Here is a 13,765-nt window from a genome sequence, read left to right as displayed (position 1 = left end):
TAAAGATAAACCTATCTAATTTGAAATGATCCTATGTTTGTAAAGATAAAAAAGGGACTGTTTTTTTAAATATTTTTTTGGAGAAAATACAATTTACATAGTAGAATTCCAGAGTTCCCGCATCTTACTACTCTGTCGCTTAAAGTGTGGCTCCATTTTAGTATTTAAAGAGACAGCTTCGTTTAAAAATAATTATCTGGACGTACTCCAGTAAAATAAAAAGATATCCTCGTTATACCTGTGAACAGCGGTTCAGGATGGTAGAATTAAACTACGGAGATGGTCAACGAAATATACGTGAAGATAGTCGATTATATCAAATGTTGTATCCTGACAGTCGTCTAAATCACCACACTGTTCTCCAAAGACTATATATACGCTTCGCTAAATAGACTGGCGTGTTCAATGGCTCAACTTGCGTACGATAGCAGACGCTGGTCAAAATTTCCCCCCGCTTCAGGAGTGCTACTAGTGGCGCCTCTAACGGCTGGTCAAAAGCTTTCTCCCGTGTTTCGAAATTGTTAACAGGTTTTTTGTATGGAGACGCTTGTCTAGTAAGCGAAGCGTATACATAGTCTTTGCTGTTCTCCGTGCTGTCCGTGACTTTGAAAACGAAGGCAACGTGAATCGCAGATTCCGCGGACCGGGCCATGACAACATCAACATGGAAGACACAGTCATCGCCTACTTTGTCACCTACCCTCAAGCAAACATAAGAATGGCCTGCTCTGATTTGGACTTGTCAAAGTACTACGCTTGGATGGTCCTTGACCGTCATAACTATCACCCATTTCATGCCACGCTCCACCAAGCACTTTACGATGGTGATCAGCGACTTCGGCTGGATTTCTGTAACTGGTATTTTACTATGGCCTACGGAAACGAAGAATTCCTCCGTTTGATTATTGTGTCCGTCGAGTGCTCCTGTGGGAGAAACGGCCCGTTTAAATGCCAACATAACCACTGGGGATTTTCTCACCACAATCGGGTACAATTCCGTTTAAACGTCTGGGCAGGTCTTCTGGAAGATCGCGTTATTGGGCCATCTTTTCTTCCGCGACGACTCAATGGGTAGAACTACCTGGCCTTTCTACAAAATGAAGTCGCAGACGAGTTGGAAGATGTGCCATTGGTCGACGTCCCACGCCTTTGGTTTCAGCATGACGGTGCACTTGCCCACCAAGAAAGCCACGTCATGCAGTACCTTAACAACGAGTTCCCTGGGCGATGGATAGGCAAGAACGGTCCAGTACGATGACCTCCGAGGTCCACAGATTTCGCAACGCCGGACTTGCCCTGTGGGTATTCGTCAAGGAGGAAGTGTATAAAACGCCGGTCACTAACGAAAAAGATCTACGGCAGAGAATCATCAATCAATTTCATTTACAGCTATTTTATTTTATATTTACAGTAAAATATAAAGCTTAAAAAGAACGATTTTATTTTATATTTACAGTAAAATATAAAGCTTAAAAAGAACGATTTTATTTTATATTTACAGTAAAATATTAAGCTTAAAAAGAACGATTTTATTTTATATTTACAGTAAAATATAAAGCTTAAAAAGAACAATTTTAATTTCTTTTGGCGAATGGATGATTGATAGAAGCATAGAAATCTCATAGGTAACTAGAATGCTGCCGTGTAACTGGCAAATGGGCCGAACGCCGTGGCAGACGATAGCCAGATCTCAGCCAATCAGAGCTAAAAGAGTGGTTCTGCCAAGAATTTAATGTCACCAGAGAGAATGACGTCATCTATCTCCGGCTATAGTAGCGGATCCAAGGAGGATTATTATCCTCCTTGGCGGAACCACTCTACGGCCTCTCATTGGCTGAAGGTTCAAGATCGGCCGTAGGCGGCAGCATTCTAGTTACCTATGAGATTTCTATGGATAGAAGTATATAAAGATTAAAAAGTGCAATATTAATTTATTAACTTTACACTAAATAAAGTTCAATTATGTCTAAACGTGCATCTTATAGATACGATACTGATATAAGTGACAGACAATGAAGAAGGAGAAGATTAGATTTCGTAAAAAATATTTTAAATCGGGTTAATTGTGATTATCCGGAAAATGACGTGGACCGAAACTTTAATATCATTGCACCCCCCCCCCCCCAAAATTATAGTTTACAAGCACCATTATAGAAAAACATAGACAGGATAGTGACGCCAGTGAAGACATTAGTCAAATTGGAGAGCAATTGTCAGACTCTAGTACTTCAGAATTTGAGTAAGATCAGGAATTATACAGCAGCTCATCAGATACCCAGCAAACACAAGAACGTCCTTTGGACATCCGATAGACGTCACACTCGGATCTTGCCTTCGTCCGTAGGACATCCCAAAATCCGGGATTGACGTCGGTTGGACGTTAAAGGACGTCCAAATGTCCGGTTTGTCTATAGCCGTAGTACGTCCCGGGGACGAGTTTTCGGACGTCCAACGGCGATTACGGCGGTCGTCCCCTGCATGTCTTTCTATAAAACCTAGAGATGTTTTTAGGCCTTTAATTTGGTTCAATCATGGCTCAATAGGGATGAACCTAGGACGTTCATTGGATATCGTATTCTGAACAAATAATTTAAAAAGCTAAACTTGATATTAAAATTTTATTCAAAACATTAAAATACAAGATAATGGAAAAAATATAGCAACAAGTGTACAATTTGATTGTAATAACACGAACTCTGCATGAACATTAAGAATTTAAATTTATTATATAAGGTTATTAAATTTTTACGATAGGTTTTCGAAAGTTGGAAACTCAAGTATTAGCAGTTAACATATAAATTACAAAACTTATATGGTTATTTAATTTTTATATAACAAAATAAATTTCGAACTAAACTATTAAAAAATTAAATAACCTTCCTTATACAAATGTAAAAAAAAACAAAAATTAATTTTCAAATCAGAAGCAAAATAAAACTAAGCCATAAAAAAAATTAAGACTATGGGATGAAAAATGTACTCTAGAAATGGCTGTTTCTCGAAGCTTAATTTTAATATCTATCCAAATCTTACTTTTGGAATTACAATTTAACTATATAAAATATCACAGTATGAAATAAAGCTTTAGGCGAACCGTTCAGTGAGAGTAATGAATAATAAACTTAAAAAGTTAAATTGAAACATGTACAGGTCCAAAATGAACTTTAAAAACAGCGAACCTTTCCTAACATTCGGAGAATCCAACGCAAATCTTACTTTTGGAAATTCAAATTCAATATATAAAATATAACAGTATGAAATAAAGCTTTAGGCGAACCGTTCAGAGAGAGTAAAGAATAATAAACTTAAAAAGTTAAATTGAAACATGTAAAGGTCCAAAATGAACTTTAAAAGCAGCAAACCTTCCCTAACATTCGGAGAATTCAACGCAAATCTTACTTTTGGAATTCCAAATTCAATATATAAAATATCACAGTATGAAATAAAGCTTTAGGCGAACCGTTCAGTGAGAGTAATGAATAATAAACTTAAAAAGTTAAATTGAAACATGTACAGTTCCAAAATGACGACGGCTTTCCACAAAGCATTGCGTGTGATATAATAAATTGGGCATTAAAACATAATGTTAATCATACTACAACTAAAGACGTTCTTGGAATTCTTCGGAAATATGGACATGATTTACCAGCTATCTCAAGAACCCTTCTCAAGACGCCAAGGGTAGCGAATGTGTTAACAATTATAGCTGGTGGGGAATTTTGGTATGTGGGAGAATGGTTTGACCGAGTTTATTGAAGAAAACCCGGAGTATTCCGATGGAATACCTTTTGCGATAAATATTGACGGTCTTCCCATTTACAAAATTTCAGCAAAGCACTTTTGGCCGATTCTCGCTGCTGTATTTAATTTTGAAATGGGAACAATTGGAAAACCTTTTATTGTTGGAGTATTCTACATTGACAAAAAACCTGGTAGTCTTGAAGAATATATAGGTCCTATGATTGACGAACTAAAAGCGCTTAAACAAGATCGCTTTTAATGTAAAGGCCCATTCATATTAGATACTCCAGCACGAGCATTTGTTAAAAATACAAAAGGCCACTCTGGATACTGTTCTTGTGACAAATGTACAATACATGGTTTGCGATATTAACAGCGTACTTCTTTATTGAAGATGTAAATGTGTGACGAACCAACGAATCATTTCGAGAGGAAGTTGATAAAATATACCACCTAGCTGGAGGCCCAACGCCAATGACGAGCCTGGATATCGATATAGTACGCCAATTTCCTTTGGATTATATGCACCTTGTGTGCCAAGGGGTCATGAAAAAAATCATTTTGAACTTGATAAGTGGCCCAAATAGATTTACTTTCTGCGAAACTAGAAACGTGGCGTTCTCATATTCCATCTGAGTTTGCACGTAAGCCTCGCTCCTTAAAACACGTCGATCGCTGGAAAGCAACCGAATTAAGGAAATTTCTTCTCTTACGGGCCCAGTTGTTACAATTGATATGTTAGAGGGAAATGTTTTAAAACATTTTAGATTGCTCCAATGCGCAATTTACATTTTGGTACACCCAGAACTTCATAAAACACACTCCAATTATGCAAATTAACTCTTAAAAATATTAATTTCTACATCTAAAAACCTTTATGGCATGGGGTTCATAATTATGAACCTTCATGCATTTTCCCATAAGGTCAATGATGTAAATTTGTTCGGAATATTAGACGCTTACAGCGCCTTCCCGTTCGAAAACCATTTGCCGTTCATAAAGAAAATGTTAAGAAAGCCTAATAAACCATTACAGCATCTAATCAAGAGATATGGAGGAAAATCGAATTATAATATTGAGAAGAATCCGAATTATATTTCCTTGAAGAGGCCTTACGAGTCTGATAATCCAAATTTACCTCACGATGTTGTCACGTATAAAAAATCACACACACCGAAATTTATTATATCATTTACTACCACCCTCCTACGCATTGTAACCCGGCCACCTGTTACTTGATCATGCACAAGCAACATTGCTTATGTGGTCGAAGGTGGTGCCTTGGGTACTAGCTCTATTTTAAAAAAAATAACTGGTTTAAATTAGAAAGTAGTGAATTGATTTTCGTTCGTGAAATATACCAAGATAGAGACATGGATTAAGGATATATTTGTACAGTGCAATGTTTGCCAATTTAAGGATAATTTATTTGTTTATCCTCTTAGGTCGTCGGATTTAGGTATATTTATCGGTAAATTGTCGAAAGAAATCCATACCCATTCGTATACTTTGTTAAAACAGAAGAGTTTAAGTTTTAAGATTGCCAAACGCTATTCAGAATTTACATAATATTATTCCTTTACTTTATGATTCTTAAGTATATAGTGAATTAATTTACTAATAACTTACATATCTTAATTTTATCCTAACGGTTTTCTACTTTATTATATTGTTTTCTTCTGTAGTTTATAGTCACATTTTAATTTGGTCTTAAGATGTTTGCGGCTGTTAATTTTTGTGAAGATAATTCAGTGGAAGTAGTACCAATATCATGGTGTGTAGACAAGAAAACGTGCTATTGGCCCAAACATTTATAAACTGGAGACATATCAAAGTTATTCCAAAAAACAAAAATTACCTGATAGAAATAAGTGTGAAATAATAACCATAATACTACTGACTCCAACACCAAGTATATCGATTATAAACAATTTTTAATTAGTAACCGAATTATTATTAAATTTAACTACAAATAAATACCAGTTGATACTTGATAGTTTACAAAAAGCTCCGAACAAGTGTAAACAAGCAGAGGATACATAAGACCTAGCAACTGATGTAGATTTGGGAAAGGGAAAAAGGAAACGCACGTATACTAAAAAATTTCTCAGTGGCAGTGAAGAAACTGATAAGGGAGATGAGGGTGATTTAACTGACAATTCTAGAAAGAGTAACTCAGATGATGGTTTGTTTATATTATTTTCAGTAAAATAGAGAAATTCAAAAATTTAAATATCGGTTGCTAATTGTTTTAGAAACTTTGTTGTCAAAGAAAACAAGGCAATTAAAGAAACAAAAATCTGGTAATACGTAACATAATTTTATGTTATAGTTAACCAAATTTATTTTTAATTTTCTAAATTTAGATTTGCGAGAACTCAAAAACTTGAAGAAAACAAAGAAAAGCAATAAAAACGGTGCAAATAATTTCAAAATGCTCGATCCACCGCTATTTTTAATTTCTATTAAAACATTTAAAGTCGTTCTCTGTCTTATTTATAATTGATATTAATCTAGGTACTGAACATGAGAGCAATAATAGTAATCGCTTTTATCATCAACATCAAAACAAGGTATAAACCTATAGTTTCCTACTATATCTACTGTGTTTTAAAGTACGTATTTTTAAAATCTTGGAATACAATTTCGATTCATTTGCCAAACCGTAATTCATCAGCTACAGTTTCAAGTCAACAACCTTAAGGTTCGACCGTAACAATAATCCATCTAGTGTAACTTCCAGTGCACTATCTACGAATATCTTCGAAACACAGTTAAATAGGTCGCTTAGTGACACTTCTTGTCACAATTCGCCTAAAGGTCATCTCTCTGAAACGAAACAGTGTGAAATGTCTCATAGTGAAATTGTAAATCAACTGTTTGAATTTAGCAGTCAGTCTTCTGATGAAATAGCAAATCAGAGTCATGTTTCTAATACCCAAGCTAGTTGTAACAATTGGAATTTCATGACGTCAAACCATTCACTTGGCATTTTAAAATATACTTTAATATTTAATGATTGTATAAAATGGATATGCAAATATATTTATGAACTTATAGCTTCTCAAAGTCAAGCGAGTCGTGGTATAAATGAAAATCTCTGCAGAAATACGTTCACTAAAGATACTATTTTATCACATTTGCCAGGTAAATTAAATGCGGTAAAATATTCAAACCAAAATATAATTGAATAAATGTATAACATTCTAGTACGTTGTTGCGCCAAGGATGAAATATTTAGGAGAGCTGTATTCACCATGTTTTCTGGTTTAGATCGAAAACTTACACCGATTCAAAGTGCACTTTGTGAGAATAATTTAGTGGGCCTTTTGGATATTAGTGATCTAGCGCCATAACCAATATCAACTCGTGAAAAATTAGAAGAATACGATAAAATTTGTCAGAGGGATTCTGAAAGGGCTAAAATTGTCGAGGGGTAAGACACTCTCGGATGACTTGTACACCGACTTCGCGTACTTCGCACTATTAAAGGTACGGATTTTTAAGAGTTCACGAAATCTTATTAGCACAGTCAGAGGTACGACAGTGTACACCGAGTTCGCGGAGTGACCAACCCCTCGAAAATTGTAAGTAAATAGGGATACTTTTGCTCGACATCCCCATATTTTTGTATAGTACCATGGTGATAGAGAAGCTTCCCTAGCTAGGTAGGAGCAACCCAAACATTGTAAATAACTAAGACAATAGCGTCTTTTGTTTTCAGCTGAAAGCTGCATATGCTCCATTCCAGTGGCGTGGCGAGAAATTCGTCAAGAGGGTCTAGCTTTCTAAGTATGTGAATGTTAAGAGGTGACGAGAAGGGGGTGGAAATTTAGTACAGTTAAAGGTAGGAACAAGGGGGTCTGGAACCAGAAACCTCCACCCCCGTTGTCTACGCCACTGCTCCCTTCTCCCCCTAGCTTTGATAGTACGAATACGTAAAATGAAGTAACATAAGTATACACACAGCTAGGTGTCTCATCTGGCATCGTTGGGAGGGAACACCCTTGGAGATACTGTAAGACGAATTCTTCGAACACTCTTTGAGCACAAACTTGTTCTTAGCCTGAGTTGGACTTTGAAAAATCGACTAATACCGTTCTCAAACTTTACAATGAAAGATGTCATTCTAGGTAATTTCCGGAATGTATAATATTAAGTACAGGATTTTTGTAGAGTGTATTTTATTCTTGTGATACAGGTGCTGTACGTCAATGCACAAAATTTAGACGAGCTACTGCTTATGACATTGAAGATAAAATAAAGTGTTGGTTCAAACATAAAGCTGATAGATCTGGTGGCAGACAGAAAAGGGCCATGAAACTAAACCAAAACCGTCAAAAAAACAAGAAGAAAAAAGTTGTAGGCATAGAAGAGTCTTCTGAAGAAGCGGACGAATCGGATTGAATATAATCCAAGAATTAATTCAGGGTTCATACGAAATTTTCGGATTTGAAATCCCGGACTTGTATTATCTCGACCTTTTTGGTAATATTACTGATAATTTTCATTGGTAAAAGTCAAAGTGAAACAATTTTTTTTGAAATATTTCTGACTCTCTCGGGAAAAGGTGCCGGACATGAGCGCCCAAGAGAAGATACTTAATTTTTCCCTGTGATGCAAAATTTGTTGAATAATAAAATCCATGACAGGCTGACTTATCCCTGACTTTTTACGATAATTTTTAAATCCCTGACTTATCCCTGACTTTTTTCAACAATTTTAGAATCCCTGACTTTTTTCCACAATTTCAGAATCCCTGACTTATCCATGTTATCAAGGATATCCTGGTTCCGTACGAACCCTGTAATTAAGTGATATTTAAAGTTAAAAATATAATTTACGTGCCTTAAAATATTCATTGGTAAAATGCAAGGTTCTGTAATTTCCATTTAAATGTTTTTGCTTTTAAAAGCTCTTTAGATATTGTTATAAAATATTAACATATCGAAATATACCAAGTGATATTTAAAGTTCCAAAAATAATTTACGTGCTTATACTCTGTGCTAAAATGCGAAGTTATGTATTTTTCATTTAAATGTTTTTTTTTTAAATTCCTTAGATATTGTTATACAAATTAACATATCGAAACATACCAAATAAATTTTTTTAAAGTGTCTGTATTGTACGTCTCTATTTGTTCAACAATTTTTCAACTTCTGCATTACAAATAAATTCCCCTTCAGGGTCAGGCAGCATGGTCGCTCGAACGTTGGCCGACCATCTTTTTTTGGTCGAAATGTCCTAGCCGCATCGGTCGATAGTCGGCCATTTTTAATGCGACTAGGATATTTCGACCATAAATAGATTGGTCGGCCAACTAGGCTGCTCCGACATAGTTTCGAAGTCAGTCCGACCCTGAAATGTGCATGTTTGGCCGACCATCGGCGGACCCTATTTCGTATTAAACATTAATATCAGAGTCGAACAATGTTGGTCGGCCGACCCTATTTCGACTAAAATATTAGTATTAGAGTCGTACAATATTTCGTCTAAATGAATAATATAAGATAGTTGTAAAATATTAGTCGGCCTATCGTTTATCGACTAAAATATTACTTTTAGAGAGTGGTACAATATTTGTCGGCCGCCCAATATGCGGCTAGGACATTTCGACTAAAAAAAGGAAGGTATTAAGTATTGCTCAAATTCTTTCGAGTTAAATATTAAATTTTGGCTTTGCCGACGAATGTACGGAATTGAACAATCATCGTCTGATTACCTCCTGCTACGTCTTTAGCTTTCGTCTTGCCTCGTTGTTCAGAATTCAATGCGATTTCAGTATTTCATCCCCATAGCTAATTTCATATGTCCTCGGCAGTTAAAGGGACGTAAAGAAAAACGAGTAAAAGGTAAAACTGAAAATTTAATAATGTATTCATCGTCGTCGAATAAAGTAGTTACAACGTACACGATTAAAGATTGAATGGCGTTTAATAGTAAAACGTGCGTATAAATACTAACGATAAAAATATTATAACATAATGCTTACGCATTAAAATATCTGATCTACAATCGTTAAAGAAGCTTTGAAACACAGTAACAAGATTGAAGAAAATGTATCCAAATATTTTTCTTATTTAAGTAGTCCTATTTCACGATCATATAAAACCATACAAGGGCTTTTAACAATAACTAACATGTGATATTTCTTCAAGTGATATTATAGTATCTGCTAGTAGAAAAAAGGGGGAAACATTGTCAGCCTTCCTACTTGGGTTTGATTTTTGTAAGTCCGAGTGTTGGCTACGCTACTTAAAAATAATTGTCAAAATCGGTTTATTTAGGCAAATTTACACGGTTAAATGTAATTATGAAAAGTAAATTTCCTCAACCTCTTCTAAAGTGAAAATTAATTAATTATTAAATTGTTCATTTCTTATACGAGACGTAAAAGTGGATATTAAGTTATAAATATATATGCATTAAAATGTTTTGATTATCGTTTCATTACCATAAATTTTTAAGAACATAAATATTTCTGAAATGAAGCTAGTCGTTCAAAATTTTCTTTGACTGTATTAAATATTGACCTTTTTCCTCGACTGACAAATGTGACCTTTTCCCCAGTTAATTGTGCAAAAACGTGAAACGTTCTTCTAAAGTGAGATTAATGCGAATTTTGATTTAAACAAGTTTACGGTCAATGCTTATTTATGCTTGTTCATTAACGTTAATTTTTGGATCGATTCGTTTTCTCTTTGTCAATTTGACGATTCCGGCGAAACATGTTTCGAGCACAAACGCCAAGCCGCTGACAGTGCACCCGTACACCAATACCCAAAACACAGATAACACACTATCCAAATCGATGGGTTTCACTTCTTCCAAAGGAAGTTCCCAGAAAACGTCTTTGATGTGGTACATGTACTGATAATCCAGGTAAAACATCCATTTCGTTTCCAAATCGTTCGCCATTCTGTAAATGTTTGACATATATATATGATAAATTTAAAAATTTCCAATGATTAGTTTTCAATATACACTTTAAAATAAAACCTGTTAAACGATTTGCCTATAAGTAGTAGTAAAGAGAGCCGAGTCATACTTGTTAAAACGTAACATTTTGAAGCACGCGCTGCTAATATTTCAATAAATAAGGGCTCGTTCAATTTCGCACGCGCCTCGTGAAAGAAAAAAATTCGCGTGCTATATGAAATAAAACCCATGAGGCTAGTTCCCACTTGGCGAATTTTCGAGACGAAAAAAATTTTCGCGCAACGAAAAAAGACGAGTTTTTTCGGTCGCTGGGGAAGCGGTTCTCACTTTAGCGAAAAAATTTAAAAACGCTGAAAACAACTCGTTCGGGTTTTTAGTAATATTTTAGGCCTAACATAAAACATCAGTTCAAAATGAACCAAATGGGTGTTCCTGTTGATAATTTCAATAAATAAACGATTCTATTCGTGAGATAATTACCTTTACTTAGTATCTTGGTCAATTTGGCTGAGCTGCCTAGGCTTAATATGTGACGGACGGCAGCGGAATAGATCGAGGGAACGCGTTTTCTGATTGGCTGAAGCTTTTTATCGCCAAGGTGTGGACGTCAAAAAATAGAACATTCGCTAGATACCGCGGAGACGCGACTTTAGCGGCGAATTTGAAAAAAATCGCAAATTTTATTCGCGAGCGTCAATTTTCAGCGCGAAAATTGGTTTTTTCGCTAAGTGGGAACTAGGCTATAGTCAGATGATTTTAAAAGGTTCATACCATCAAAGATACGGGCTTGTACACCGATTACAGACACATGTCCTTTAATTTTAAATTAAGATAATTATTAAAAAAAATTAAACTTAAGACGTAGCCTTATCGGATTTGTTCACTGATCTCGTTTGCTATTCAATTAGTTTAATTACAACTTTTAGTATATTTAATTCGATATTTACAGATTTGAACGCACCAAAAGGTTAGATGGCCCTTTGTAAAATATTTTAAAATGGAAATGGGAGTGCTTCTTTTTGTTCTTATGTTCTAAGTATTTTTTAAATTTTAGAATATTGTGCTGTATGGAAACATTACACTAGTACAAATGCTTTTATGAATTTTTACATCTGCCATCAACCCTGAATTTGGATTATTGAAGTGCATAATTTAACTTTTGGTCTTACTTACGCACGATTAAACACTTCTCTGATAAAGAGATCAGAGCAAAATGGTTTCGTGAGCAAAAAGACGAACATGTTAGATTTCAATGGTTTCTTGCTCTGGTAAACTTCTCGTTTTATTAAATCGTCCGCTTGTCCGGTAACTTTGCAATACCCCAAGCCAACCATCAGCAAACGAAATATCGTTATCAAGACTCCCTTTTCAGCCAAAATTCTTTCATTCGTGATGTCAGTGCTCAAAAACTCGTAAGCTTGAATGATAGCCTCCGCTTTCTCAGTTTTTTGGATAAGTTTCCATATACGTTCGTCAAACTTTGCCTGAAATAAGAAATATTTATGTAACTAGAATTAAAGTTTCTGATACTGAGAACATACTAGGGTTTTCAGGTGCCTCATTTCCTGTGAATTGTCAACGAGGGCAGCGTGAAGATCTTGACGCGAGAGCAAATCGTCCATGGTGTCCACCTTAATGTACTCTGTTATTGAAAACTCCGAATGCATAACGCTTGTCATGTAGCAGACGAAAAAGAGAGCAAATACAGTCCATGCCCACAGTAAGATTCTTTGAGAAGTGAGTTTCGGGTTTCCGATCAGTGCTATAAGAAGTAATATATACAATATACAGGGTCTTTTTTTTTGCTCGGAAAAGTGTTTTTTTTCAAAAACTATTTATAGTACCGATTTCAAATTTGGAAGGTCAATTCTCTATACCGGGGGACATCAGTTTGAGAAATTTGAGCGTTTTCGGTAATGTTTTTCACCAATTTTGAAAAATTATTTTTCGACCACTAGGTGCGAGATAAAAAATTTCTATTATAAAGTTGTAGGCCGTCATCGAAAACCCTTAAAAATTGTTCACTCGACGAAAAACAACTTATTTATCAGTGAAAATTCGAGCTTGAAAAATTTACAAGTTGGTGAAGCCAAATTACGATTGTTTGAAACGATAATTGAAAAGGGAACAAGTCTAATACAAACGTAGTAGAGTTTTCACACTTGAAAAAATGTACACGTTTGGTTTTTAAATGCAGATATTTATTACAGGTTTGTGCGCGGACAATTAAGTTCTCAAACGCTTTCTCTACCATTTCTGGTGTGACGTCTCGGCAAGCACTGATTATTCGTCTAATGAGTTCCTCCCTAGTTTCAATGGGCGTGGCGTATACCTTTGCTTTAACGAATCCCCAGAGAAAATAATCCAGCGGTGTTAGGTCAGGTGACCTGGCTGGCCAATGCACTGGACCATTTCTCCCTATCCACCTTTCAGGAAACTCGTTGTTGAGGTGCTCAGTTACTTGCCGGGAAAAATGCGGAGGGGCGCCATCTTGCTGAAACCACAACTGACGTCTTTCAGCCAATGGAAGGTCGTCGATTGCGTCACTCAGTTCGTTCTGTAGAAAATGTAAATACCTTTGGCCGTTGAGGTTCGTCGGAAGGAAAAAGGAACCAATCAAACGGTTTCCAACAAGTCCAACCCAAACATTGACCCGTTCAAACTGAACCTGGTGATGATATTCAAAACCCCAATGTGGGTTGATGACAGACCAAAGATGGCTGTTTTGATGATTAAAGGGCCCATCTCTAGAAAATGACGCTTCGTCGGAGAACAAAACATGGCGCAAAAATTGTCTATCTTCTTGGACAGCATTTAGTAACCAGTTGCTAAATTCATAACGTCTTTGATGGTCTCCGTCAATTAGTCCTTGGTGGAGCGTAGCTCTGTATGGGTGATAGCGATTCTTACGAAGAATTTTCCACACACGATTTGCAGAACAACCCAAATCAGCGGCGTTAGCGCAACTGTGACGAGGATATGCCACAAAGTACGCGAGTACATTGTTCTCGAAGTCTAAATCCGGTTGACCCAATCCGCGAAACCTAGGTTGCAAGTTACCAAATTGATTGAAATCGTGAATTG

The 13,765-nt window shown here is 35.9% G+C and overlaps 1 protein-coding gene and 1 long non-coding RNA gene across 3 annotated transcripts; one reads left to right on the top strand and one right to left on the bottom strand.

The window, feature by feature from the left end:
• The first annotated feature begins 7,109 nt into the window (after nt 1–7,109).
• Nucleotides 7,110–8,166, top strand: LOC149957283 (uncharacterized). 2 transcript variants are annotated; one of them, XR_016478200.1, is made up of 3 exons: nt 7,110–7,533; nt 7,711–7,874; nt 7,943–8,166. It is a non-coding gene; the product is annotated as an uncharacterized LOC149957283 (long non-coding RNA). The 2 variants fall into 2 exon arrangements; XR_016478199.1 differs by having other exon boundaries at nt 7,110–7,874.
• A 2,230-nt stretch (nt 8,167–10,396) lies between these two features.
• Nucleotides 10,397–12,395, bottom strand: LOC149957282 (uncharacterized). The gene is made up of 3 exons (XM_090166948.1): nt 12,223–12,395; nt 11,855–12,165; nt 10,397–10,661 (listed from the first exon to the last, which is right to left on the bottom strand). Exons 1-3 carry the CDS (start codon nt 12,358–12,360, stop codon nt 10,397–10,399), a joined length of 714 nt encoding a protein of 237 aa, XP_090023074.1. The 5' UTR covers nt 12,361–12,395.
• Nucleotides 12,396–13,765: the final 1,370 nt, after the last annotated feature.

The sequence above is a fragment of the Leiobunum rupestre genome, chromosome 2, assembly GCF_980474605.1.
Source record: "Leiobunum rupestre chromosome 2, qqLeiRupe1.1.hap1, whole genome shotgun sequence".
NCBI classification, from domain to species: Eukaryota; Metazoa; Arthropoda; class Arachnida; order Opiliones; family Sclerosomatidae; genus Leiobunum; species Leiobunum rupestre.
Note: the sequence above shows the minus strand (reverse complement) of the source record. Positions and strands in the feature narration are given on the sequence as shown.

Excerpts from the sequence above, each read along its gene's own strand:
- LOC149957282 (XM_090166948.1), bottom strand. The coding sequence starts at position 12,360 with ATGACAAGCGTTATGCATTCGGAGTTTTCAATAACAGAGTACATTAAG. Across the intron at positions 12,166-12,222 it reads TGAGGCACCTGAAAACCCTA|GCAAAGTTTGACGAACGTAT; the intron begins GTATGTTCTCAG and ends TTCTTATTTCAG. Across the intron at positions 10,662-11,854 it reads AGAGAAGTGTTTAATCGTGC|AATGGCGAACGATTTGGAAA; the intron begins GTAAGTAAGACC and ends AAACATTTACAG.